This window comes from Artemia sp. Qi Xiang Cuo, chromosome 9 (genome assembly GCF_049724085.1).
Source record: "Artemia sp. Qi Xiang Cuo chromosome 9, ASM4972408v1, whole genome shotgun sequence".
Lineage (NCBI taxonomy): Eukaryota > Metazoa > Arthropoda > Branchiopoda > Anostraca > Artemiidae > Artemia > Artemia sp. Qi Xiang Cuo.
Window position 1 is genome coordinate 26330316 of NC_142802.1, and position 21617 is coordinate 26351932.

General features: G+C 32.4%; 1 protein-coding gene across 1 annotated transcript in view; it reads left to right on the top strand.

Moving 5' to 3' along the window:
• The window catches only part of LOC148948497 (uncharacterized), a 76025-nt gene that overhangs the window by 41766 nt on the left and 12642 nt on the right, over window positions 1-21617 (top strand). Inside the window, exons 4-9 of the mRNA XM_089094945.1 lie at window positions 714-847; window positions 4107-4452; window positions 7852-8261; window positions 10372-10484; window positions 13172-13379; window positions 20356-20475. Of these exons, the coding sequence (XP_088951071.1) occupies window positions 714-847; window positions 4107-4452; window positions 7852-8261; window positions 10372-10484; window positions 13172-13379; window positions 20356-20475 (1331 nt within the window). The remainder of the gene's footprint in view (window positions 1-713; window positions 848-4106; window positions 4453-7851; window positions 8262-10371; window positions 10485-13171; window positions 13380-20355; window positions 20476-21617) is intronic.

The following is a 21617-nucleotide window of genomic DNA, read 5'->3' on the forward strand; positions in this document are numbered from 1 at the left end:
CTAGTCCCTTAGAAGTAATAGAAACACGTCTATCTAGAAGCTCACGTCTTTATAAAAATTGAGACTGAATTTATTTGTGTGTAATCATATCTGCGCGCCGGAAGTGGGCAGCAGAATACTGAAACGAGCCGAAAATTATGCTAAATATTCTCATTGTTGACAAATAATCCTCCTGAAACTTCGACGTTTTGCAAACCTGAGACTATAATCGTTATGTGGCATCTTTTAGGAAATGCCTTTTTACTGTTCACTGCTCTATGCATTTTGTTGATAAAATACTTTATGTGTGACTAAAATAACTGTTTTTTTTTTCGGTAACAACGAAGGCCGTACCCAGGATTTTTTTTTTCGGAGGGTGTTTTACTAAAAAAAAAAAAAAATTGGGGGGGGGGGTTACACACAAAAAAAAGCTCAAAAAACGCATTCAAAATTTGTTTATATCCATTTTTATTACGTGTTTTACAAGTCAGACAAACATTTCGGGGGAGGGTCAACCCCCCCACCTCTGGGTACGGCTTTGATAACAACGACTTGTATTTCCGTTGCATTCTTCGATAAGCTATACTTTAATGTTGCTATGTTTTTATTCTTCAAATTAATAGTAAAATTTACAGACCAGTTTTGCTTCAATTAAACTTAAAATGAAACTGATAGTTTTTTATGATTCTAAATTTAGCTGAATACACAGTTGTTGTTTTTTTTTTCACTATTAGGTACCAATTCTCATTCATATTGTAGTGGAGAGATCGACAGTGGAGCAAGAGATTGTAGTCCTGAGCGCTACACAAAAACAAAAGATGAGGAACAACATACAGACTGTGATGTCCTACTAAATTTTGCAAACAAGGTAATTTTATATATGATAGTCGTTCGATCTTAAACTTTAAACTACCAAGGTAATCAAAATAAAAATCTTTTGTTCCCTAGACCTCTTTTAAGTCTAGTGATGCCTAAAAACCTCGATTCTCTAAGATTCTTCTTTATGAACAAAGTTTTGAACTTTTTAGGGTAGTACCACTTTTTCGTCAGTGAATAATGTTGAACTATGAAAACAAATAAGGAAAACTATTTATTTAAATTTGACAACGCTGTTCGTCCGTTAATATTGCCGTTATGTTGATTCCCAAAGACAATTATGTCATGTCTTCATCAGACAGCTACACCTTCTTAGGCTGTCTAGTGTCAGGTTACTATTTGCTAATTTTTTACCCACATTTCTTTTATTTTTTTATTTTTTTTAGTTGGGGGCCTGCTACTATCAAACGTTGCGTAATTGCGTATGGAGGTCTGTTTCATTAAAAATTAAATCCTAGATTATTCCTGTTTTTCAAGATATATATTGTTGTAAGTCTCCATTAGCCAATAAAATCATAATTTATTGTCTATGACTTTATTGCTTTTGTGTGACGATTGATTCCATTAAAAAGGTTAGGATGAGCGAGTAACATACTTTCCATCTTCAGGAATTCTGGAAGTAAAAAGTAAGGATATTGACCATTTAAGCTAGGCGATGGAGGAAAAGCTTTTCTCTGTTTAAACAAAAGTCCGAGAATACAATGGAAAAATTGTGGTCTAATAGAAAGAAGGTGTGGCCCGTTAAATCGAGCTTGGAAAGAAATGCTAGAACATTGATTCCCGGGTTGGGTCAATTATGGGTACAATTTTAGCCACTAGATAACATAGAGGTATGTATTTGTGTTTTCACATTGTGGGGAAGGAGGGAGTGACTCAATCCATAATCCTCATTTTCGCTCCTGAATACGGTCTTTCTTGATTGGGACATAGCTTCTCGCCTCCACTCACTGTCTTTAAATGCCGTCCTTATCTAAAGAACAAGCAAAATATTAATTTTCTTTATTGCGGAGTCGGTGCATGACTTGTATTATTTCTCTTATTAAGTAAAAAAAAAAACAAGTTTTTTTTAACTGAAAGTGAGGAGCGACATTAAAACTTAAAACGAACAGAAATTATTCCGTATATGAAAGGGGGTGTCCCCTAAAGTTTTGAGACAGAGTCAAACTTTAGCTCTAAAGAGCGAGGCGTTAAGGAGGGGAAAGCGAGGCGTTACGGAATAATTTCTGTTTTAAGTTTTAACGTCGCTCCTTACTTTCAGTTAAAAAAAACTTTTTTTTATTTAATTTCTGAACGTTTTTGAATTAATGCAGGTTTTGATCTTGGCTCATCGTACAAGAATAATTAAAACGAAATTTGTAGGTAAGTTTTACTTTTTTTTGGCTAAATGGCTTTCTCGAAATTTTGATCTGAAGTAACTTACGTAACGAACTTCTATATTCGTATTTTTTTATTAGGAGGTTCGCCCCCTAGTCCATACCTCCCTTTTAACGCTAAAGTTCAAATTTTGTTCCAATTCTTTATGATTGAACCCTTAATCACAAAGGCTATTAATTAGAAAAAATAGCTCTGATGAAAGTACAAAAAAAAAACTTTAGCGTGAAGACCGAGGTAAAGACAAGGGGGCGAACCAAATAATATACATATAATTTCTGTTCGTTTTAAGTTTTGATGTTGCTCCTTACTTTCAGTTGAAAAAAATGTTTCTTTTTAATTTAATTTCTGATTGTTTTTTTAAATAATGCTGGGAAATCCGGCGCGCCTTCATAGCAATGTCCTTTTCCCCATGAAAACTTTCTCCATGGAAAGATCCTCCCATGTATTTTGATCGTGCGACTTAAATAACAAAAAAATTAAGCCAGTGATCATAATGTAGAAAAAGAGAGATAATGAGACTCAATCTGCACTTGGGAGGTTAAAGAGAACATGTGGTCGGTGATTTTTGCTTCGAAGTCGTCTTCTGTTTCCAGTCTTATTATGCTTGGTTCTGATCAAAACTGATGGAAATTCCCTTGCGAAGCATGCGAAATTTTCACTTTTTCTCTTTCACTAGTGTGAAAAGCTTGTAAAAGAAAGAAAAATATATTATATATATATATATATATATATATATATATATATATATATATATATATATATATATATATATATATATATATATATATATATATATATATATATATATATATATATATATATATATATATATATATATATATATATATATATATATATATATATATATATATATATATATATATATATATATATATATATATATATATATATATATATATATATATATATATATATATATATATATATATATATATATATATATATATATATATATATATATATATATATATATATATATATATATATATATATAAAAAAAAATATATATATATATATATATATATATATATATATATATATATATATATATATATTTAAATATATATATATATATATATATATATATATATATATATATATATATATATATATATATATATATATATATATATATATATATATTTATATATTTATACATATATATATATATATATATATATATATATATATATATATATATATATATATATATATATATATATATATATATATATATATATATATATATATATATATATATATATATATATATATATATATATATATATATATATATATATATATATATATATATATATATATATATATATATATATATATATATATATATGTAAGTATTATGTATTGCTATTCGACTTCAATGAAAGTTGAAAGATTAAACTTAAGTCGCACGTAGAATACACAGCACTTAAGTATATATTCTTTTATGAATTTGATTGTATTTTCACAGCTCATTGTAGAAGTCATAATCTAATGGCAAATATTATGTTTCGTAAAAAACAACCATTAGTAACATAATGTTTGTGTCGAAATTCCATTCTTCTCTCTCTTCCTCTCTCTCTCTGTCTCTTCCACGCACACTCTCCTTTTCTCTCTCTTTCTCTCTCCCTTTCTCACTATCTTGCTCTATCTTTATATCTGCTTTTATACTTTTTATGCCTTTTTTATTCTAGACACACTTTAAGTATTGTCATTAGCATTTTTGTTGTGTTTTGCTCCAATTTATTTTAAACGGAATAATGTTGAATTAGAGTTGGAAAATTTTAATTTAATACAATGTCAATATCAGCCTAATTTAAAAATATATGCTCAAATGTATAAATATATATTTTTAGCTTCATATGGCAGCTTTGGTATCCCTCCGCAATGAAGTCCAGCTGTTGCAAAGTAAGCTAAGACAATCAGATATGGAAATTCGACGACTCAATGAAATTCTGATCATGACTGAAAATGAAAATGCAAAAACTACTAGTCAGCTTGAAGACAGTTTGGAGTCACAGGCAATGCATTATGAAGAAAGAATCACTGAACTGCATTCTATATTGGCTGAAGTTCATAAAAAATCTGCAAGTTTGAGAGATCGAGATAACTTAATAATCGAGGAAGAAGAAGAAGATGATGATGAATCTCCTGATAATTCTTTGGCGACGAAAAAAGCAGAAGTTTCTAAAAAATGTTCAGGTAGTTTAGTTTTACTTGTTAATGCTGTGCTATAATTAGTATATATTCGAAAGGGGTAAATTGGCACTTCTATATCATGTAAAGTGGGATAGTGGCCAAGTATCATTACTTGGGAAATATCCTTAAACGCTTGTGGCACTCAAATGCAAAATTACATAATATAGGGTACAGAATACGAAATAGAGTACTCGATATGACTGTGGCAGAGGTTGGCAATCATTTACAGCTGTAAAAGCCGTTTTTTGTCTCGAGAAAGTGAGAAAATATTTCTTTCTACACCTTTGACCTTAAATAGGCTTTCTGTATAGGCTATGCAAAAGACTAGATACATAAATTACATAAATACACTGACAGCCATTTAACAACCTGGAACGAGTTTTTATCTTTGTGGTAGCAAGGATACGATAAACTGGCTTGTTAGGTGCTGACTTGTAGGACTGGTACCAAAAATACCTATTGAAACTCTATACAAGACATCTGTAGAGGTTTTTTTTTTTTTTTTTTTTTTTTTTTTTTTTTTTTTTTTTTTTTTTAGGAAAAACCTGTATTTTTCTGGTTCATAACTTTTCCTTCCCCAAAAATTTTATCATATGAGAGTTCTCCGTCTTCCGTCCAAACAAGAATCAGGATTTGCCCTCTCCCCAAGCGTCAATACTCTTGATTACTATTGGTGCCAGCATATTATGCGCAAGATAGTCCTTCATTGTCAAAAACTTGGGCTATGAAATTTTAAAGACCTTTGTTTGCCATTTGTATGCTCATGAAAAAGTGACTCTGGTGTAGGGGGGGGGGGTTCAAATTCACTGAGTAGAATTAACTGTAGTTGTAATAAACTTTTTTATTTGTGGGCTTTTTAAATTGAAAAAGTGTGGCCAAAAATGAACTTTGTCTTGACTACCACCTCCGCACCCTTATATATTAGATTTTGGGGCACAGATGGTACTAAGTATGACTGCACAACAAAGGCAGTCTCCCCTACGATCATTTTTTTCGGCAGTATGAAATGTCCGAATCTTCCTTTCGTCACTAGCATTCCTGAAGATGATATTTTTATCTAGAGGGGGTCTGAAATATGCGCTATGTTGTATAAAACTCAAGCCCAATGTTACCTAAGGCTAGCAGAGCAGCGTGAACCTATATTAGTTTTTTGTCTGGAAGTCGTAGTTTCTTATATTAGTTTCTTGTCTCGTCTGGCACTCCTTGAGTTCCTTGTGACAGGCAGATTTAAGCCTTAGTAAACTGATTAGTAAAATAAAATTCCTAATCAATAAAATAACATTCATGAATCAACTAATAAAATTGTGGCGTAGACTTATTAAGTAATTCGTTGTATACTAATTGATGAACACAGTTAGAACTATAAAATTTCTTCTGTCTAGCACAGGTGATGGATAGGAATAATAGGGTTTGCATGTCCCTATGTCTCAATGTAAAAAAAGAAGAGAACCAACAGACCAGTGGTACTCATTGTCAAAAACTTGGGCTATGAAATTTTAAAGACCTTTGTTTGCCATTTGTATGCTCATGAAAAAGTGACTCTGGTGTAGGGGGGGGGGGGTTCAAATTCACTGAGTAGAATTAACTGTAGTTGTAATAAACTTTTTTATTTGTGGGCTTTTTAAATTGAAAAAGTGTGGCCAAAAATGAACTTTGTCTTGACTACCACCTCCGCACCCTTATATATTAGATTTTGGGGCACAGATGGTACTAAGTATGACTGCACAACAAAGGCAGTCTCCCCTACGATCATTTTTTTCGGCAGTATGAAATGTCCGAATCTTCCTTTCGTCACTAGCATTCCTGAAGATGATATTTTTATCTAGAGGGGGTCTGAAATATGCGCTATGTTGTATAAAACTCAAGCCCAATGTTACCTAAGGCTAGCAGAGCAGCGTGAACCTATATTAGTTTTTTGTCTGGAAGTCGTAGTTTCTTATATTAGTTTCTTGTCTCGTCTGGCACTCCTTGAGTTCCTTGTGACAGGCAGATTTAAGCCTTAGTAAACTGATTAGTAAAATAAAATTCCTAATCAATAAAATAACATTCATGAATCAACTAATAAAATTGTGGCGTAGACTTATTAAGTAATTCGTTGTATACTAATTGATGAACACAGTTAGAACTATAAAATTTCTTCTGTCTAGCACAGGTGATGGATAGGAATAATAGGGTTTGCATGTCCCTATGTCTCAATGTAAAAAAAGAAGAGAACCAACAGACCAGTGGTACTCTGCTGAACTATTTGTCAGTGCTGTTAATAAAGATATGTTGCTAATGAAAACAGCTTTGCAATGAGATATTCAAATGTCAAGTATCAGTTTTGGTTTAATGCGCTTTTATAAAGAAATGAAAACTCAGAGAACTGAATGCATTCTTTTGAAAATGTTTTCTACTTTTGTGCTATAACATAAGCTAACTTGGTACCTAATTTTTGCGTTTGTCTCTAACAACAGACATCAAATATGCATGGCTTACAAAATTCAGCCACAAATATTTCCAAAATATTTTTTTTAATTGAAAAAAGATTAAATGAGGATTATAAAACGACTGTTTACCGATATTTTAAGTTTATTTTTTCATTTTTGTTTGCTATTATAATTAGTCTGCTATTATCTCAATCTAGTGTAGGGAAGCGACGCTAGATGGTTGATAATTTTTTTTATTTTTTTTTTCAGTTAACCATCTTATTGAACAAAATCTCTGATTGTGTACACACTATGTGAGACTGTTCTTGGTGTCTTTAAATCATAAAAGATCTAAAGCTGAAATGACCTGCCATAACAAAACAAAGAAGAAAATCTTGACAACATGAACGGGTCTATGGTCAGTAGGAGGAAAATGGTGAAGATTAGATCAAAATTTTGCCGGTATCAATGCATCCTCAATGTAGATAAAGAAATAATCTAGAGCATAACAACTAAAATAGAAAAGGGAAAATGTTAAATAAAAAAAAAATTAACGATAAAACGATACCAATATATATACAATTGCAACTCCATGCCAGAAGAACAGAAATAGAAATTATTTACAATTCATAAGTTCTTGTATGGAGGAGGAATTCTATGAAACGTAATATATATATATATATATATATATATATATATAATATATATATATATATATATATATATATATATATATATATATATATATATTAGTTCATTCATTTAATTTGTCTTTGATTGAGATTTTTCCTTTTCTTTTGTAATTTATCATTTTCAGTTTTTTTTTTTTTTTTTTTTTTTTTTTTTTTTTTTTTTTGTCTCTTGTTTAGTACAGGTGAACTGTTAATGTAATTTTTATGCTTTTTCGTTTCATAGAACCATTTTTGTTTTCAAGGTGTTCTTATTCGTTTTCAAGGTGTCAGATCTTGAATGTAACTACTAACTTCCTTTTTAGATCGTTCTCTTATATCTCAGTCTGTTACAAATCGTCACGAAGGTCCTTTAATGGAAGATGTACTTATAAGACAAGCTCATGTGTCTAAAGTTGTTCCTCGGGAGAACAAACCTCCACCGCCACCGCGTGCATCTGCCACAAAAACTGCTGTACAGAAATCACTTGAGCTTGAGATAGAGCGCCTTAAATCTAGTCAGAAGAATGTGAGTGCTTTAAATGATGTCTTGTATCAGAATTTGGAAGAATCAAGAACACAGTGCGAGAAATTTTTCACTTTGCTTCTCAAATATGAAAGTGCTGTTGGGACTCAGCAGCTAGTAATTGATGCTTCTCATAAATTATGTGATGCTTATGAATATTTGGTGAAATTACTCGACATGAAAAACACCCTGGCAAGCTCTTCTTTGCTGGTAGGTTTCTGTTTTAATAGCATTACTCTTTTGCTCTCCAGGAATGGACGGCTTTTTCAACGAGTTCAATAGTAACTTTGATGTTGGCTTTCAGTTTAATTAGTTTTTAGTTTAATTAGTTTTTAGTTTAATTAGTTTTTAGTTTAATTAGTTTTTAGTTTAATTAGTTTTTAGTTTAATTAGTTTTTAGTTTAATTAGTTTTTAGTTTAATTAGTTTTTAGTTTAATTAGTTTTTAGTTTAATTAGTTTTTAGTTTAATTAGTTTTTAGTTTAATTAGTTTTTAGTTTAATTAGTTTTTAGTTTAATTAGTTTTTAGTTTAATTAGTTTAATTAGTTTTTAGTTTAATTAGTTTTTCTCTTTTTTAATCTCCTTATCGTCCATTAAGAAAAACTACCTTCTGTGAGGTGGGTGTTGTTTCCTGTATTGTAAACCCTTGAGTTCGATGATAACTTCTATGACATAATAAAGCTATATGCCATGTAATCTCGGCTTCATTTAGCTTAAGTGTCCCTTATCCCTTATCAATATATTATATACCATGCGTGCGCACAGGTCAAAACCTTGGGAGGAAAAAGGGGGGGTCAAGTTCTGGAATAGTGCGTTTTGAGGCTCCTTATTACAAATGTTCAGGGACAGAGGAAGTTTCTAAGGTTAGTTATTACAATATTTTTTACACCTTTCACATCCATGATGATTGCTGTCAGTCTTGTTATCTAGATCAGGGAAGCCTGAAAAAATCTTAGATGTTCGTTTTTGTTATCAGATAGTGCTAAGTACGCTTGATCATTTCCTCCACAACCTAGCATCTTAAGACTAAAATATACAGATGAGCTACGTATAACTTTTTTTGTAAAAGTACTTTTGCATATCTTATAAACTAGGCTAGGAATCTACTAAATGACAAAGGACATCAGACCCATTACTTTACTACCAAACATACAAGCATAAAAAAATGCTTTGATGTTTTAAGTAAACACATTTTTGGAGGAGTATACAGGTCTGACATTTAAAGGGTTTTAGGATGTCAGGAAATTATTCTTAAGGAAGGATATAATAAATCAGAATAGATTCTATTTTCAGGCGAAAATATTTCAGTTTTATGGTGCCGTGTTTCCTTATCTGAATGGAGATTGTCCTTTTCAACCCCCTTACTTCTGGTTTGGATACATTTATCTTTAAATAGACCAATTCTAAAACTCAGTTATGTCAGTATGTTGTTATTTGAACACCTTGAAGGAATAGGTTTCTATGAAAGAATGGGAGGGTCTAAACTGACATCAAAGAGTTTGGAGGCTAATTTTCTATGGTGTTTTTGGAATAATCTTGGTATCGAGGAAAAGGGTGGAGACACTCCATTTATATATTTCTCAGTGTGCAGGTAAAATCTCTTCATAACTTTTTGTCAGCTTTGGACTATTTGGTGGACAATATCATTTGCACATTGACTCTTTTGTTCAAAATCTAATTGTTACTGGATTTTCTTTATGAATGTACTCAAAGAATCTGTTAATTTTTATTCTAAATCTAGAGAATATAAGCTTGAAAGTAAATGTATTTTACTAGATGTAGTATTCCTCTAAGCGTCCATTTGTGAATCTATTAAACATGGTTTTTCTTTAATATCTTAGAAATAAGGCATTGATTTTATAACTAGGGTTATTGATCAAAGGAATGTATCTAGCGATTTCAGGAACTGATAAATTAAAGGCCTGCATAAAGCGACCGACAAGAGTGAATTATACATATATTAGCTTGATTCTGGTTGTGATTTGGTAATTTGCATGTTGGTCATTCATCTGACACCAATGAAAGGTATGAGGTCTTTGAATGGTTATAAGAAAAAATATAATGGAACTTTAAAATTAGAAAAATTATAATGGTAAAATTATAATAGTTATAAAAAAAAAAGAATTGTGCAGGCTATAAGAAAAATTGGAAAGAGCAGAATTTTTAAAGCAGTCAGTAAAAAGTGAGCTTATAAATAGATTGGGGCTGAAAAGGATCGTACACAGCTTTGTCGACTTCAGGTGGTTTGGTTTTAGCCACTTTTGAACCATTTTATTATTTTATTTTAAAATAATTTATTATTTTGTATTTTAATTTTAAGGGTGCTTCAGAGGGAATCCAGAGTTGTCTCAACTGCCGATCCAACTCAATCCAAAGTTGTAGCTCAGAAGGTTCTTCAGATTCAAAGCCAGATGCCAAGGAACTATTTTCCAGGCAAGTTTATTTTGTATATAACCATCACTCTGCCTCATTAACTTTTTCCTTTTCTATTTATTTTACTCTCTCTCTCTCTCTCTCTCTCTCTCTCTCTCTCTCTCTCTCTCTCTCTCTCTCTCTCTCTCTCTCTCTCTCTCTCTCTCTCTCTCTCTCTCTCTCTCTCTCTCTCGCTTTATCGCATTCGTCTGTCTCTTCCTTTCTTTCCTTTTTGCATCTTTCTTTTTGTGAAATTACTTTCACATCAGATCAATACTGATGACTTTATATATATATATATATATATATATATATATATATATATATATATATGTATGTATATATATGTATATCTATGAAAGGTATTGAGGAGGGGGAACTCCTTCATGCACGGAATAATTTATGTTCATTTCGAGTTTTAATCTTCCTCCTTACTTTCAGTCGAAAAAAAAACTTGTTTTTTTTTTAATTTAATCAATGAAAAGGATCTGTATAAATAGGTATAGAACACAGCCCTGTTGAACTCGTGATTCAAGCATTCGTCTGTCTCTTCTTTTCTTTCTTTTTTTGAAATTACTTTCATATGAAATCAATACTGATGATTGTATATATATATATATATATATGTATATATATATATATATGTATGTATATATATGTATATCTATGAAAGGTATTGAGGAGGGGAACTCCTTCATGCACGGAATAATTTATGTTCATTTCGAGTTTTAATCTTCCTCCTTACTTTCAGTCGAAAAAAAACTTGTTTTTTTTTAATTTAATCAATGAAAAGGATCTGTATAAATAGGTATAGAACACAGCCCTGTTGAACTCGTGATTCAAGCATTCGTCTGTCTCTTCTTTTCTTTCTTTTTTTGAAATTACTTTCATATGAAATCAATACTGATGATTGTATATATATATATATATATATATATATATATATATATATATATATATATATATATGTATGTATATATATGTATATCTATGAAAGGTATTGAGGAGGGGGAACTCCTTCATGCACGGAATAATTTATGTTCATTTCGAGTTTTAATCTTCCTCCTTACTTTCAGTCGAAAAAAAACTTGTTTTTTTTTAATTTAATCAATGAAAAGGATCTGTATAAATAGGTATAGAACACAGCCCTGTTGAACTCGTGATTCAAGCATTCGTCTGTCTCTTCTTTTCTTTCTTTTTTTGAAATTACTTTCATATGAAATCAATACTGATGATTGTATATATATATATATATATGTATATATATATATATATATGTATGTATATATATGTATATCTATGAAAGGTATTGAGGAGGGGGAACTCCTTCATGCACGGAATAATTTATGTTCATTTCGAGTTTTAATCTTCCTCCTTACTTTCAGTCGAAAAAAAACTTGTTTTTTTTTAATTTAATCAATGAAAAGGATCTGTATAAATAGGTATAGAACACAGCCCTGTTGAACTCGTGATTCAAGCATTCGTCTGTCTCTTCTTTTCTTTCTTTTTTGAAATTACTTTCATATGAAATCAATACTGATGATTGTATATATATATATATATATATATATATATATATATATATATATATATATATATATATATATATATATATATATATATATATTGAGGAGGGGAAACTCCTTCATGCACCGAATAATTTCTGTTCGTTTCGAGTTTTAATCTTCCTCCTTACTTTTAGTCGAATTTTTTTTTTTATTATTATTATTTAATCCATCAAAAGGATCTGTATAAATAGGTATAGAACACAACCCTGATGAACTCAATATGAAACAGCTACTAACATCATCTTTTTTTGCATTACATGGTCATGACATGTATGTTATTATTATGTGTCACGTTTAAAAAGTACTTTTAGTACTAAAAGTACTAAATTTGAATGAGCTAATATTCGCAGAGTCCCGTGTAGTTCGTTACAGCTTCTTTACTTACAGCTCAGCCTTTTACCCTTGTTTTTATTTTTACTACACTTTAAGAACTCTTTAGAGCTGGAGGGATTGAGAAAATGTTTCAACAGGGATGACGGGATTCTCTGAAATAATGAAGTCGGTTGCTTTTAATTATGTCCATAGGGATATTTCTTTTCTTACACTGACTGGTAGAATTTCTCACCATCATTTTGTACGTAGCTTGCCGTTCATAGAAGTAGCTTAACCCATGAGACGTTCTTACAACCAAAACACTATTGTAAGTGAAAATGACTGATCTTGGAATTTGGGCGAAAGATAAACTTTTTTATAATCCAGTGTTGAACTTCAAGATTTTTCTTCAAATTTGCATTGATGGGTAAGCTTATTTCCGGATTTGAGTGCCCGAAAGTTCAAGAGAAATAGACAAAAATACGCACTTTCTGATTGCTGAATAAGACTTAAACATGACTTTTCCTATAGATGGCTTCTATGCTGGAAGAATGTGCTATGCAGTATAAGCATTTCAGGGGACTAGTGGCCTTTTATTTGTTTTCTAAGATGAAGGTAATATAACTGCTTGACAATTCTTAATGATAATTGAATTTTCGAACCCACCCTGTATTTTAATGTTTGCTTAAAAAATTAAATTGCGTTAAACTTTTTTTTAAACTTGGGAACTTGGGTGCTTTCATCTTTTACGCATGCCGGAAAGAAGAGCAACTGCTATTTTCGATCATTTTGTGCATTTCACACTTTTATTCAGTGCTACGTTTTCAGATTAAATGGGAGTGCAGATTCTCGCTTCTTGGAAAAGAAGCTTCGCTTGCTTATCAACAAGTTGGACGAGGAAAGGAAGTCCTATGATGGACTGATTAACATCCCGGAAATACCTGTGGAATCCCTTGCGGATGAATCCAAGTTTGGAACAACAGCTTGCACAACAGACCAGAACAAGGAGGATGTTGAAATGAAAGTTCTTATCCAGGTCTGTCCTCTGTTGGCGTTTTTTCTGATCTTTTTTCTTTAGGTTAGCTGCGTCAGTGGTTTTCCGTCGGGATTATTCATGTCCCTTGGGGATATGAAACTACATTCATACGTCTTACTGGGCACAGCTGTATGAATTAGTGAAACCAGGGAAACGTTGATTTTTTTTTCTAGCAAGCTTGAAATTTTTGTCTTATGCTACTTTAATTAAAATTTCTTTTTCTTTTAGTCATGGAAAATTTGTCTTCTTTACCAGCGTTGTCTTTCTTTCACTTTCACGCATGCGTTTTCTCTGATGGAATTAAATTTTTTTGGTTCTGTAGAACTTTGTAAACTGTTAAGGTTTGCTTTAATGAATAGGCATTCGTGATGAAAAAAAAAAAATTGTTTAGATTGTGATTAGATTAGAAAATATTCTATTTGTATGGAATGGGAAAGCAGAGAAAAAGTTTAACTGGCTATTTTGAATTTAATTTTTCCGTTGTTTTACCTTAGAATGTGCCACATATAATAGGTTATAGCCAACGTTTAGACAACAAAGTGCCAGAGTAGGGATTTTTTTTCATCAGAGTAAAAATATAATACTTTTTTGAAGATATACTTCCCTTGATTAAGGGATAACAAAAGTACTTTTGGAGTTTTAATAGTAACCCAATGAATCTGTCATATGTTTGAAATCTTGAAAGAAAAGAAGATTTTGGGCAGAAATCTTTTTTTTTGCGGAATAAAGGTTTCAAAATAATCTCTATTTTGGTTTTAATTTTATAAAATTAGTAAGTAGGGTGTTTGTGATATTAATCTTCTATTACATGCAAGGTAAATTTATGTCAAAAGTTTGATCGTAATAGACCAGGGCAAAATAAATAGGGTTTAATATGTCATTGCTCTAAAAGGAAATCAAATAAAAAGGTCATCTTCTCCTGATTCTCGACTTCAACTTTTCAAAGCTTATAGAAGAGTTTACAATTCGCTTTGCCAAAAGGCCTAATCGTTATTTTATTACAGAAAATTCTCTGCGTGTGGTAAAGACATTAGGAAGACATGGCAAATAATCAATTCTGTTATCAGGTCATCTTCTCTGCCTCCTTCTGCCCCTTCAAGTGTTGTCAAGGAAGGCGAAAATGTAAAGGGTGAGCTAAAAGTTCAAGATGCGTTTACTTCCTATTTTGCTAATATCGGCAAAACTACAATCTCTTCTGTAAGTCCTTCTTCTTCTCTACCTGACTTTAGGTCTTACCTTGGACCACCTTGTCCTAAATCAATGGCATTGGAACCTGCCTCTGAAGCTGAAATAGCCAGAATTGTCAATGGTTTGGGGGGTTATTCATCTTCTGGCCCTGACAGTATTCCGACTACGGCTGTAAAGTTCATTCTTCCTGTCATCATTTCTGCCCTAACGAGACTTATCAATCTTTCCTTTGAAAATGGTGTTTTCCCAAGTGCTTTAAAGCGTGCTAGCGTTATTATTCTTTTTAAAGGTGGATCAAGTAATGATCCTGCAAATTATCGTCCCATATCCCTTTTATCAGTGTTTAGTAAAATATTTGAAAAAGCTATGCTTTCTCGGCTTCTTGATTTTCTTAATTCTAAACACTTTTTTCATGATTTTCAGTTTGGTTTTACGGCGAAGAACTCAACTAAGCATGCATGCGCAACTCTCTTGAATTATTTATATTCAGTTCTTGACTCTGGTCTGATACCTGCTGCTCTTTTTCTCGATTTATGAAAAGCATTCGACTCCTTAACTCACTAGATTCTTCTTTGGAAACTGTCCCATATTGTTATAAAGGGAATATTTATTCTTGGTTTCTATCATATTCATCTGGTTGAGTCACCTCAGTTGATCCGCACTTTTCTAACCCTTCGGGAATAGAGTTTGGAGTTCCACAAGGATCTGTTATTGGGCCGATACTCTTTTTAATCTACGTCAATGACCTTATTAATGCGGTTCAAAATTTAAAACCTACCATTTGCTGTCGTCATTGTCAACCAGCATCCGTCACTAGTTGTGACAGGAGTTCGTCCTTACCGAATGCACTTATTGCTTTTGCTGATGACAGTACTTTTAGCACAGCTGGTAGAACTGAGTCTGATCTTAGTTCAAAGATAAATGTCCTTTTTGAAGGAGTTATCCAATGATTTGATGTAAATTATCTTGCCTTAAATGTCGGGAAATAATTTTTTCGCAATTTCTCCAGAGTTTCAAAGAATTACCCTGACTTGAATGAAATACACGTATCAAGAGGTTCTCTAAGCAGACCAAAGGATCGTTACGTTCAATTCCTAGGCATCTTGCTTGACGAAAATCTTTCCTTCAATCATCATATTGACCCGATTAAAATGAAAGTCTCCAGGAGTCTTGGAATCCTTAGAAAGCTCAAACATATATTTCCAGGGTCGATTCTTAGAATCTTGCTCTACAGCCTAGTTCAGTCTTATGTTTCATATTGTTCTGTTATTTGGATGTCAAATTTTCCCTCGTCTCTGATGCCACTTTCAAAACTTTATGATAAAGCAAGGACTCTTATTATGGGAACTAACCGATCTTCACTTAAATCCTTGCTTCATTTGAAATCTCTCTATTTTCTTTCTTGTTCTTCTTTCATCTTTTTACAGCTGCACAGCCATCTTCCTCCTGCTCTATGTAATAATATATCTTTTGTTTCTGATCAATCAACTTATCATCTCCGCACTTCCAGCAATTTACAGTTTCTTTATACTCTATCAGTGAGGTCTGACTTCAACCCTCTGACAACTTGCAACAGGATTCGGAACACGCTCCCTGTGTCTGCACGAAGCTGCCACTCGTTTGGTATGTTCAAAAATTATGTTAAAGATTTTCTAGCTAGTAATTAAGTTTTTCCGGTTTCCCTTGGAGTTGATGTCTCTGGATTGAATTCGATATTTATTTGAGTTGGTAAATTCATGTGTTATTCCCTGCATAGCTTGTCATTCTGGGGATTATTAAGGTGGGCGAATGGATTTTTTTTAGATATTTTTATTGTGTTTATGTTTTTTTTTTTGTGTTGGTATTTTTTTTTCTCCTGTTATTTCCCGGCCATGGAGCCTTATGGGGGAGATTTTGTTCATGTAGTTTTTTGTTTATGATTTTTATTGTTAAATAAAGAACTCACCCCTCACAAATAGCCTTAAAGTACTTTAGCATATGTGGAAGTATCTTGGCTAGTGTATTCCTTAGAACTGTTGTTCTGATTTTAAACCAATGTCAGAACACTAGAACTGCTAATCTGGGAAGCTTACGGTTCAACAAACTCCCAAGTAACATCTGAATTCTGAGATGTCAGGTGAGGTGGAAAATGTGTCGTCCTGCTGAAAGATGAAGAAACTGTTGTTCAGTTATCTGATGTATTTATTCAGTCAGTTGGCGACAATTCTTTTCAAAGCTTGGCTTTTTTCTCGTGCTGCTCATTTTACTAAGCTTGACGAAAGGTCATGGAAAATAAGTACTGGATAGGTAATTTTTTGTGATAGAGCCTGAAACTGTGTTTCACATCTACCGTACTGACACGACACAAAAAAAAAAGAAAATAAACACAAATGAAACACTATGAATAAACGAAAAGAAAAGTAAACTGAAAACTAAATTAGAAGCGCATCACTTTAGAATTCAGCTACATTCATTGATTCAGTCGGTTTGTGTTATTTAGAAATTGGAGTACGAGGGATCTTGTAGGCTTACAAACATAGACTAAGAACAAATTTAATGGACAAAAAGATTAAAAAATCATTTAAAGGTCTTAGCCAAATCGAGCGAAAAAAATAATTGTCAATGCATACAAAGATATGATAGTAATTTTTGATACCGTTATACGTGCAGAGTAGAGTGTCACTTTTCTAACTCAATGTAGAAAATATTCTATGTACTTGCTATTACTACGAGTCGCTCTTTACTTACTGTTCATCACCGCGAACTGTTTGATAGGTAAAATGTAAATAATTGCATTAATATCATCGCTTTGAGCTGTATAGAAAGCATAATTCAGGCGCTTAACTATGCGGCGTTAAGATGTGTAATTCAAAAGACGTTGAAATGCATATTTTGAGAAGCCGGGATTTGTATTCTGCTACGCTAGATCCATTCGTCCAATTTGTTTTCCAGTCTCTTTTCTAATTCTCGAGATAGGAGTATATGAGTATATGAATGTAGTATATAAATATATGTATTCTATGTATATGAATGTAGTATATAAATATATGTATTCATGTATTCTATGTAGTATATGAATATTCTACAATTCTATGTAGTTGAAATAAACACTACTCGGAAAAAAATTTTGATCTAGGCATCCTTCACTAGGTAAGCCTTCCATCTATTTTCACGGCCCTGATTCTGTGATGAACAGCTATTACGTATGTTCTGAAGATTTGTTGCGTTTATTGCGACGGTTTCCTGTAGAGCCCAATCTAATTGGCTGGCAAAATTAAAAGCTTACAAGATAAATATAGATATAATCACTGAATAGAACTCAGGGTAATAAAGTAAACTGATCTATAGTAATGGCGGAGTATTATTTATCTTCATATGATGTGTCGGGTGTGCCGAATACCATTGAATTTCTCTACAAAAGTGTATGTTTTTCAAACTTGACTATGAAATGTTGACTACATTCCTAAAGAATTTTTCTTTAAGAAATTACTGTTATTATTTGAAAAATGTCGAAAGTCTTATTTTTATTTTCTTTATAACACTACCAGGGAGGAAAATAAATCTCTAAATCTAAGAAACATAAAACGGGGAAACATTGAAACTTAAAACGAACAGAAATTATTCCGCATATGAGGGGGGTTGCTCCCTCCTCAATTTATACGGCCCTTGTGTTTCAGGAATCGTTGTTAAAGGATTTGGACAAAGACAAAAGGTTGAACTTTAGCGTAAAAAGCGTGGTATTGAGGAGGGTACAGTCCCCCTCATATACCAAATAATTTATGTTCGCTTAAGGTTCAATGTTTCTCCTTACTTTCAGTAGAAAAAACCTGTTTCCATTAATTTAATTTCTGATCGTTTTTCAAATACTCCCGGAAAATCCCCCCCCCCCTCTGTGGAAGATCTCCCACGAAGAATTTCTCCACAGAAAGTTCTTCCCACGTAAAATTCTTCCCTCAGAAAATTACCCCCGGACAAATCCATCCTCGCTGCGAATTTCCCCTTCCCACCCCTAGAAAATTTCTTGCTTACAATTTTGCCTGAAAAATATTCCTTAGAATACTTTCATCTGAAGAGAAACTTGTTTTTTTTTGTAATTTAATCTCTTATTCTTTTTCGTCGGATAGCGTAATCCCCTCCGTGTGGAAAATATTTCCCGGAAACCCCCGCTCCCCCATTGGAAAATTCCTCCCGTGGGAAATTTCCCAATGAAGAATTTTCCTGGCTATAATTCCCCAATGGATATTCTTGGGAATTCTCATCGGAATTCTACCTCCGACGTGAAAATCCCCCAGAGAATTCCAACTCCGCTGAAAATTTCCCTTGGACAATTCCTCAATAGAATCTCCACACGTAAAACGGTATCGCCAACGAGGAAGTAAGACAAATAAAAGGAATTTTGAATTTGAATTCTGGCAAATTCCCGCTGTTTAAAATTTTCTATGGAAATTTTTCACCCGGAAACTTCCATCCAAATAGGAAATTCATTCCCAGGAAATACCCCCCCCCCCTGACAAGTGACGGTATACTTCCCAATAACAAAATACTATATGGAAACGGCCTACGGATGGTTCTGGGTACCCGGCTGACTGACCGTATTTCAAACAGGCTGTATGAAAAGTGTGGTTCAATCCCACTTTTTAAGGCTACAAAGAGAGAAAGGTTGAGACGGCTTGGGCACGTTCTGCGGATGAAGAATGATATTTTACCGAAAATTGTTCTTTTCGGCCAAGCGTCAGGGGCTAGACGGAAAGCACGTCGTCCGCGGTTGGGGTAAGAGGATGTCGCAAAGAAAGATTTAAGGGAAATGGGAACTTTCTGTGAGGATGTAAAGCGGAAGGCTTTGAATAGATTGGGATGGAGGAGGAGCGTGCGTAGCTGTATTGGCCTCAGGTGGCTTGGTGCTGCGGTGAATTGTTAGTTGTTGTAGTAGTAGTATATGTAAGCAATTGGCAAATTTCATTATTTAGAGCCCTTCCTCTCGGGGTTTTGGGGGGTCAAGCTGTCCCCAAAGATCTTTTCTAAAGACCTTTGTTGGACGTTTCAACTATACTAAACAAAATGGCAATTGCAAAATTTTGATCAGACAACTTTGGGGAAAATGGGCGGGGAGGGGGGCTAGTTGCCCTCCAATTTCTGTTCAGAGCCCCCTTCCAATAATCTAGGATTATTGGTTCGATGCGATCACCCCTGGGAAGAACAAAAAAAAATCATTCGTGATCTTTATTCTGGCAAATCAAAAATCCATGTTTTTAAAGATGGGAGCTTGATAACTCTGCAGTAGGATTCTCTGATATGCTGGATCTGATGGTACAATTTTCAGTAAGATTCCTTTCATTATGGGGATGTTCGTTGCAACGAACTGTTTGTTAAACATTTGTAGTTTTCTTACTTGCTAATACCACTGGACTTAATTAATGGTGTAGCATATGTAATTGAAAAAAAAGGTGGCAACTTAACTGGTTATAGCGTTTGTTAACAAATCAACTACTGTCGATACGACTATTAATAGATAGTTTAACAACCTTGAGACTAACTAAGTCTCTATCAAACGCACCATTCTTTGCATCATACAATATTCCTGTAGTAGATACTGGTGTTATACTAAATGTTAAGTCTGGACTATTATTACCAAGATAATCATAAATAGAAGGATTATCCTCCTCTTCGTTAATTTCGTTCACAACAATCAATGCTCTTATGGTATTTTTCTTTTCCTGACTAAAAAATTCAGTATAATTTGTTTCAATACCATTTTAAGCTTGTTTTTGAACTTATTTAAATAAATAAAAAAATGACTTTTGTTCTATAGGAAATGATGAGTCTCAAGGAAGAACGAGCTGAACTCAGGTGTCGCGTTTTTGACTATGAAAGAAAAGAAGAAAGTCGAGTTGTTCCAAAATACTTTCCTGGACTCACAACATGCCTTCAGGTAAAAAAAATATTACTAAGACAGTAGCCCTTAAGTAGATTCTTCAATAGCCATAGTGTTTCTGTTAATTAATTTAAAAAAAAACTTTCCGAAAAATAAGTTTTTCAAAGAAAAGTAAAGGCCATTTTAAACATAAGCTCAGCAGATAAAAATACCTGTTAAAATTCAAACTCAAAACGAAAACAATATGCGTCTTGAACAGTCTAGGAAAGTATAAACAACATCAAATTGAACATTTAATGCATAATGATACTAATTGTTCAAAGATCTATCAGTTCGCGAATTTAATTCACTGTATTCTTATTCTTATTTTCAATTCTGCAAGAACTGGAAAAGAAAATGTTTATAAGATAATTCGTTTTCAGTTAAGCTCCAATGACGCAGTATGCTTTTGGTTTTTATTTACAGTTAAGGAAGGAGCCAGTATCCAAATACATGTTTGTAGTGAAACTATATTCGTCTTGAACAACTTTAAAAAGAGCTAATAAATTAAACTGAATATTTGATGTATAATGATATTAATTGTTGAAAGCTCATCAGTTCAAAATGCTACTATAATTTTAAAGTTTATTTCCGACATTAAGTACAAAAGAAAATATTCGTCATAAAATTGGTTTTCAGTAAAGTGCCAATGACGCAGTAGGTTTTATACTATTATAATGAAAGAAGGAGGTGATGCCCAAATTCTTGTTTGTTGTGATTTTTGCTTCAAGCTTGATTTGCATAGTCAATTTAAGTTTCAGTTGCTTTCAGATTTATTTGTTAATTTACATTAATATCTATTGTATGTTTGTTTGCATTGATTGTTTATTTAATTTATGTTCATTTTAAGATTCATTTAAACTTCAACAAGAATTTTTTTTTTCTTTTCGTTTTAAGCATGATTTTAATATTGCGTCTCAGACTTACTCGCTTTAAGATCTATTTATTCATTTATATTATTACCTGTTGTATGTTTTTGGCAATGATTGTTTATTTAATTTCTGTTCGTTTTGGGTTTCATTTATTCTTTAATAGTAATTTCTAGTCGTTTTGAGTTTGAATTTTAACAGGTATTTGTATCTGCTGAGCTTAAGTTTAAAATGGCCTTTACTTTTCTTTGAGAAACTTAGTTTTTGGAAAGTTTTTTTTTTTTTAATTAA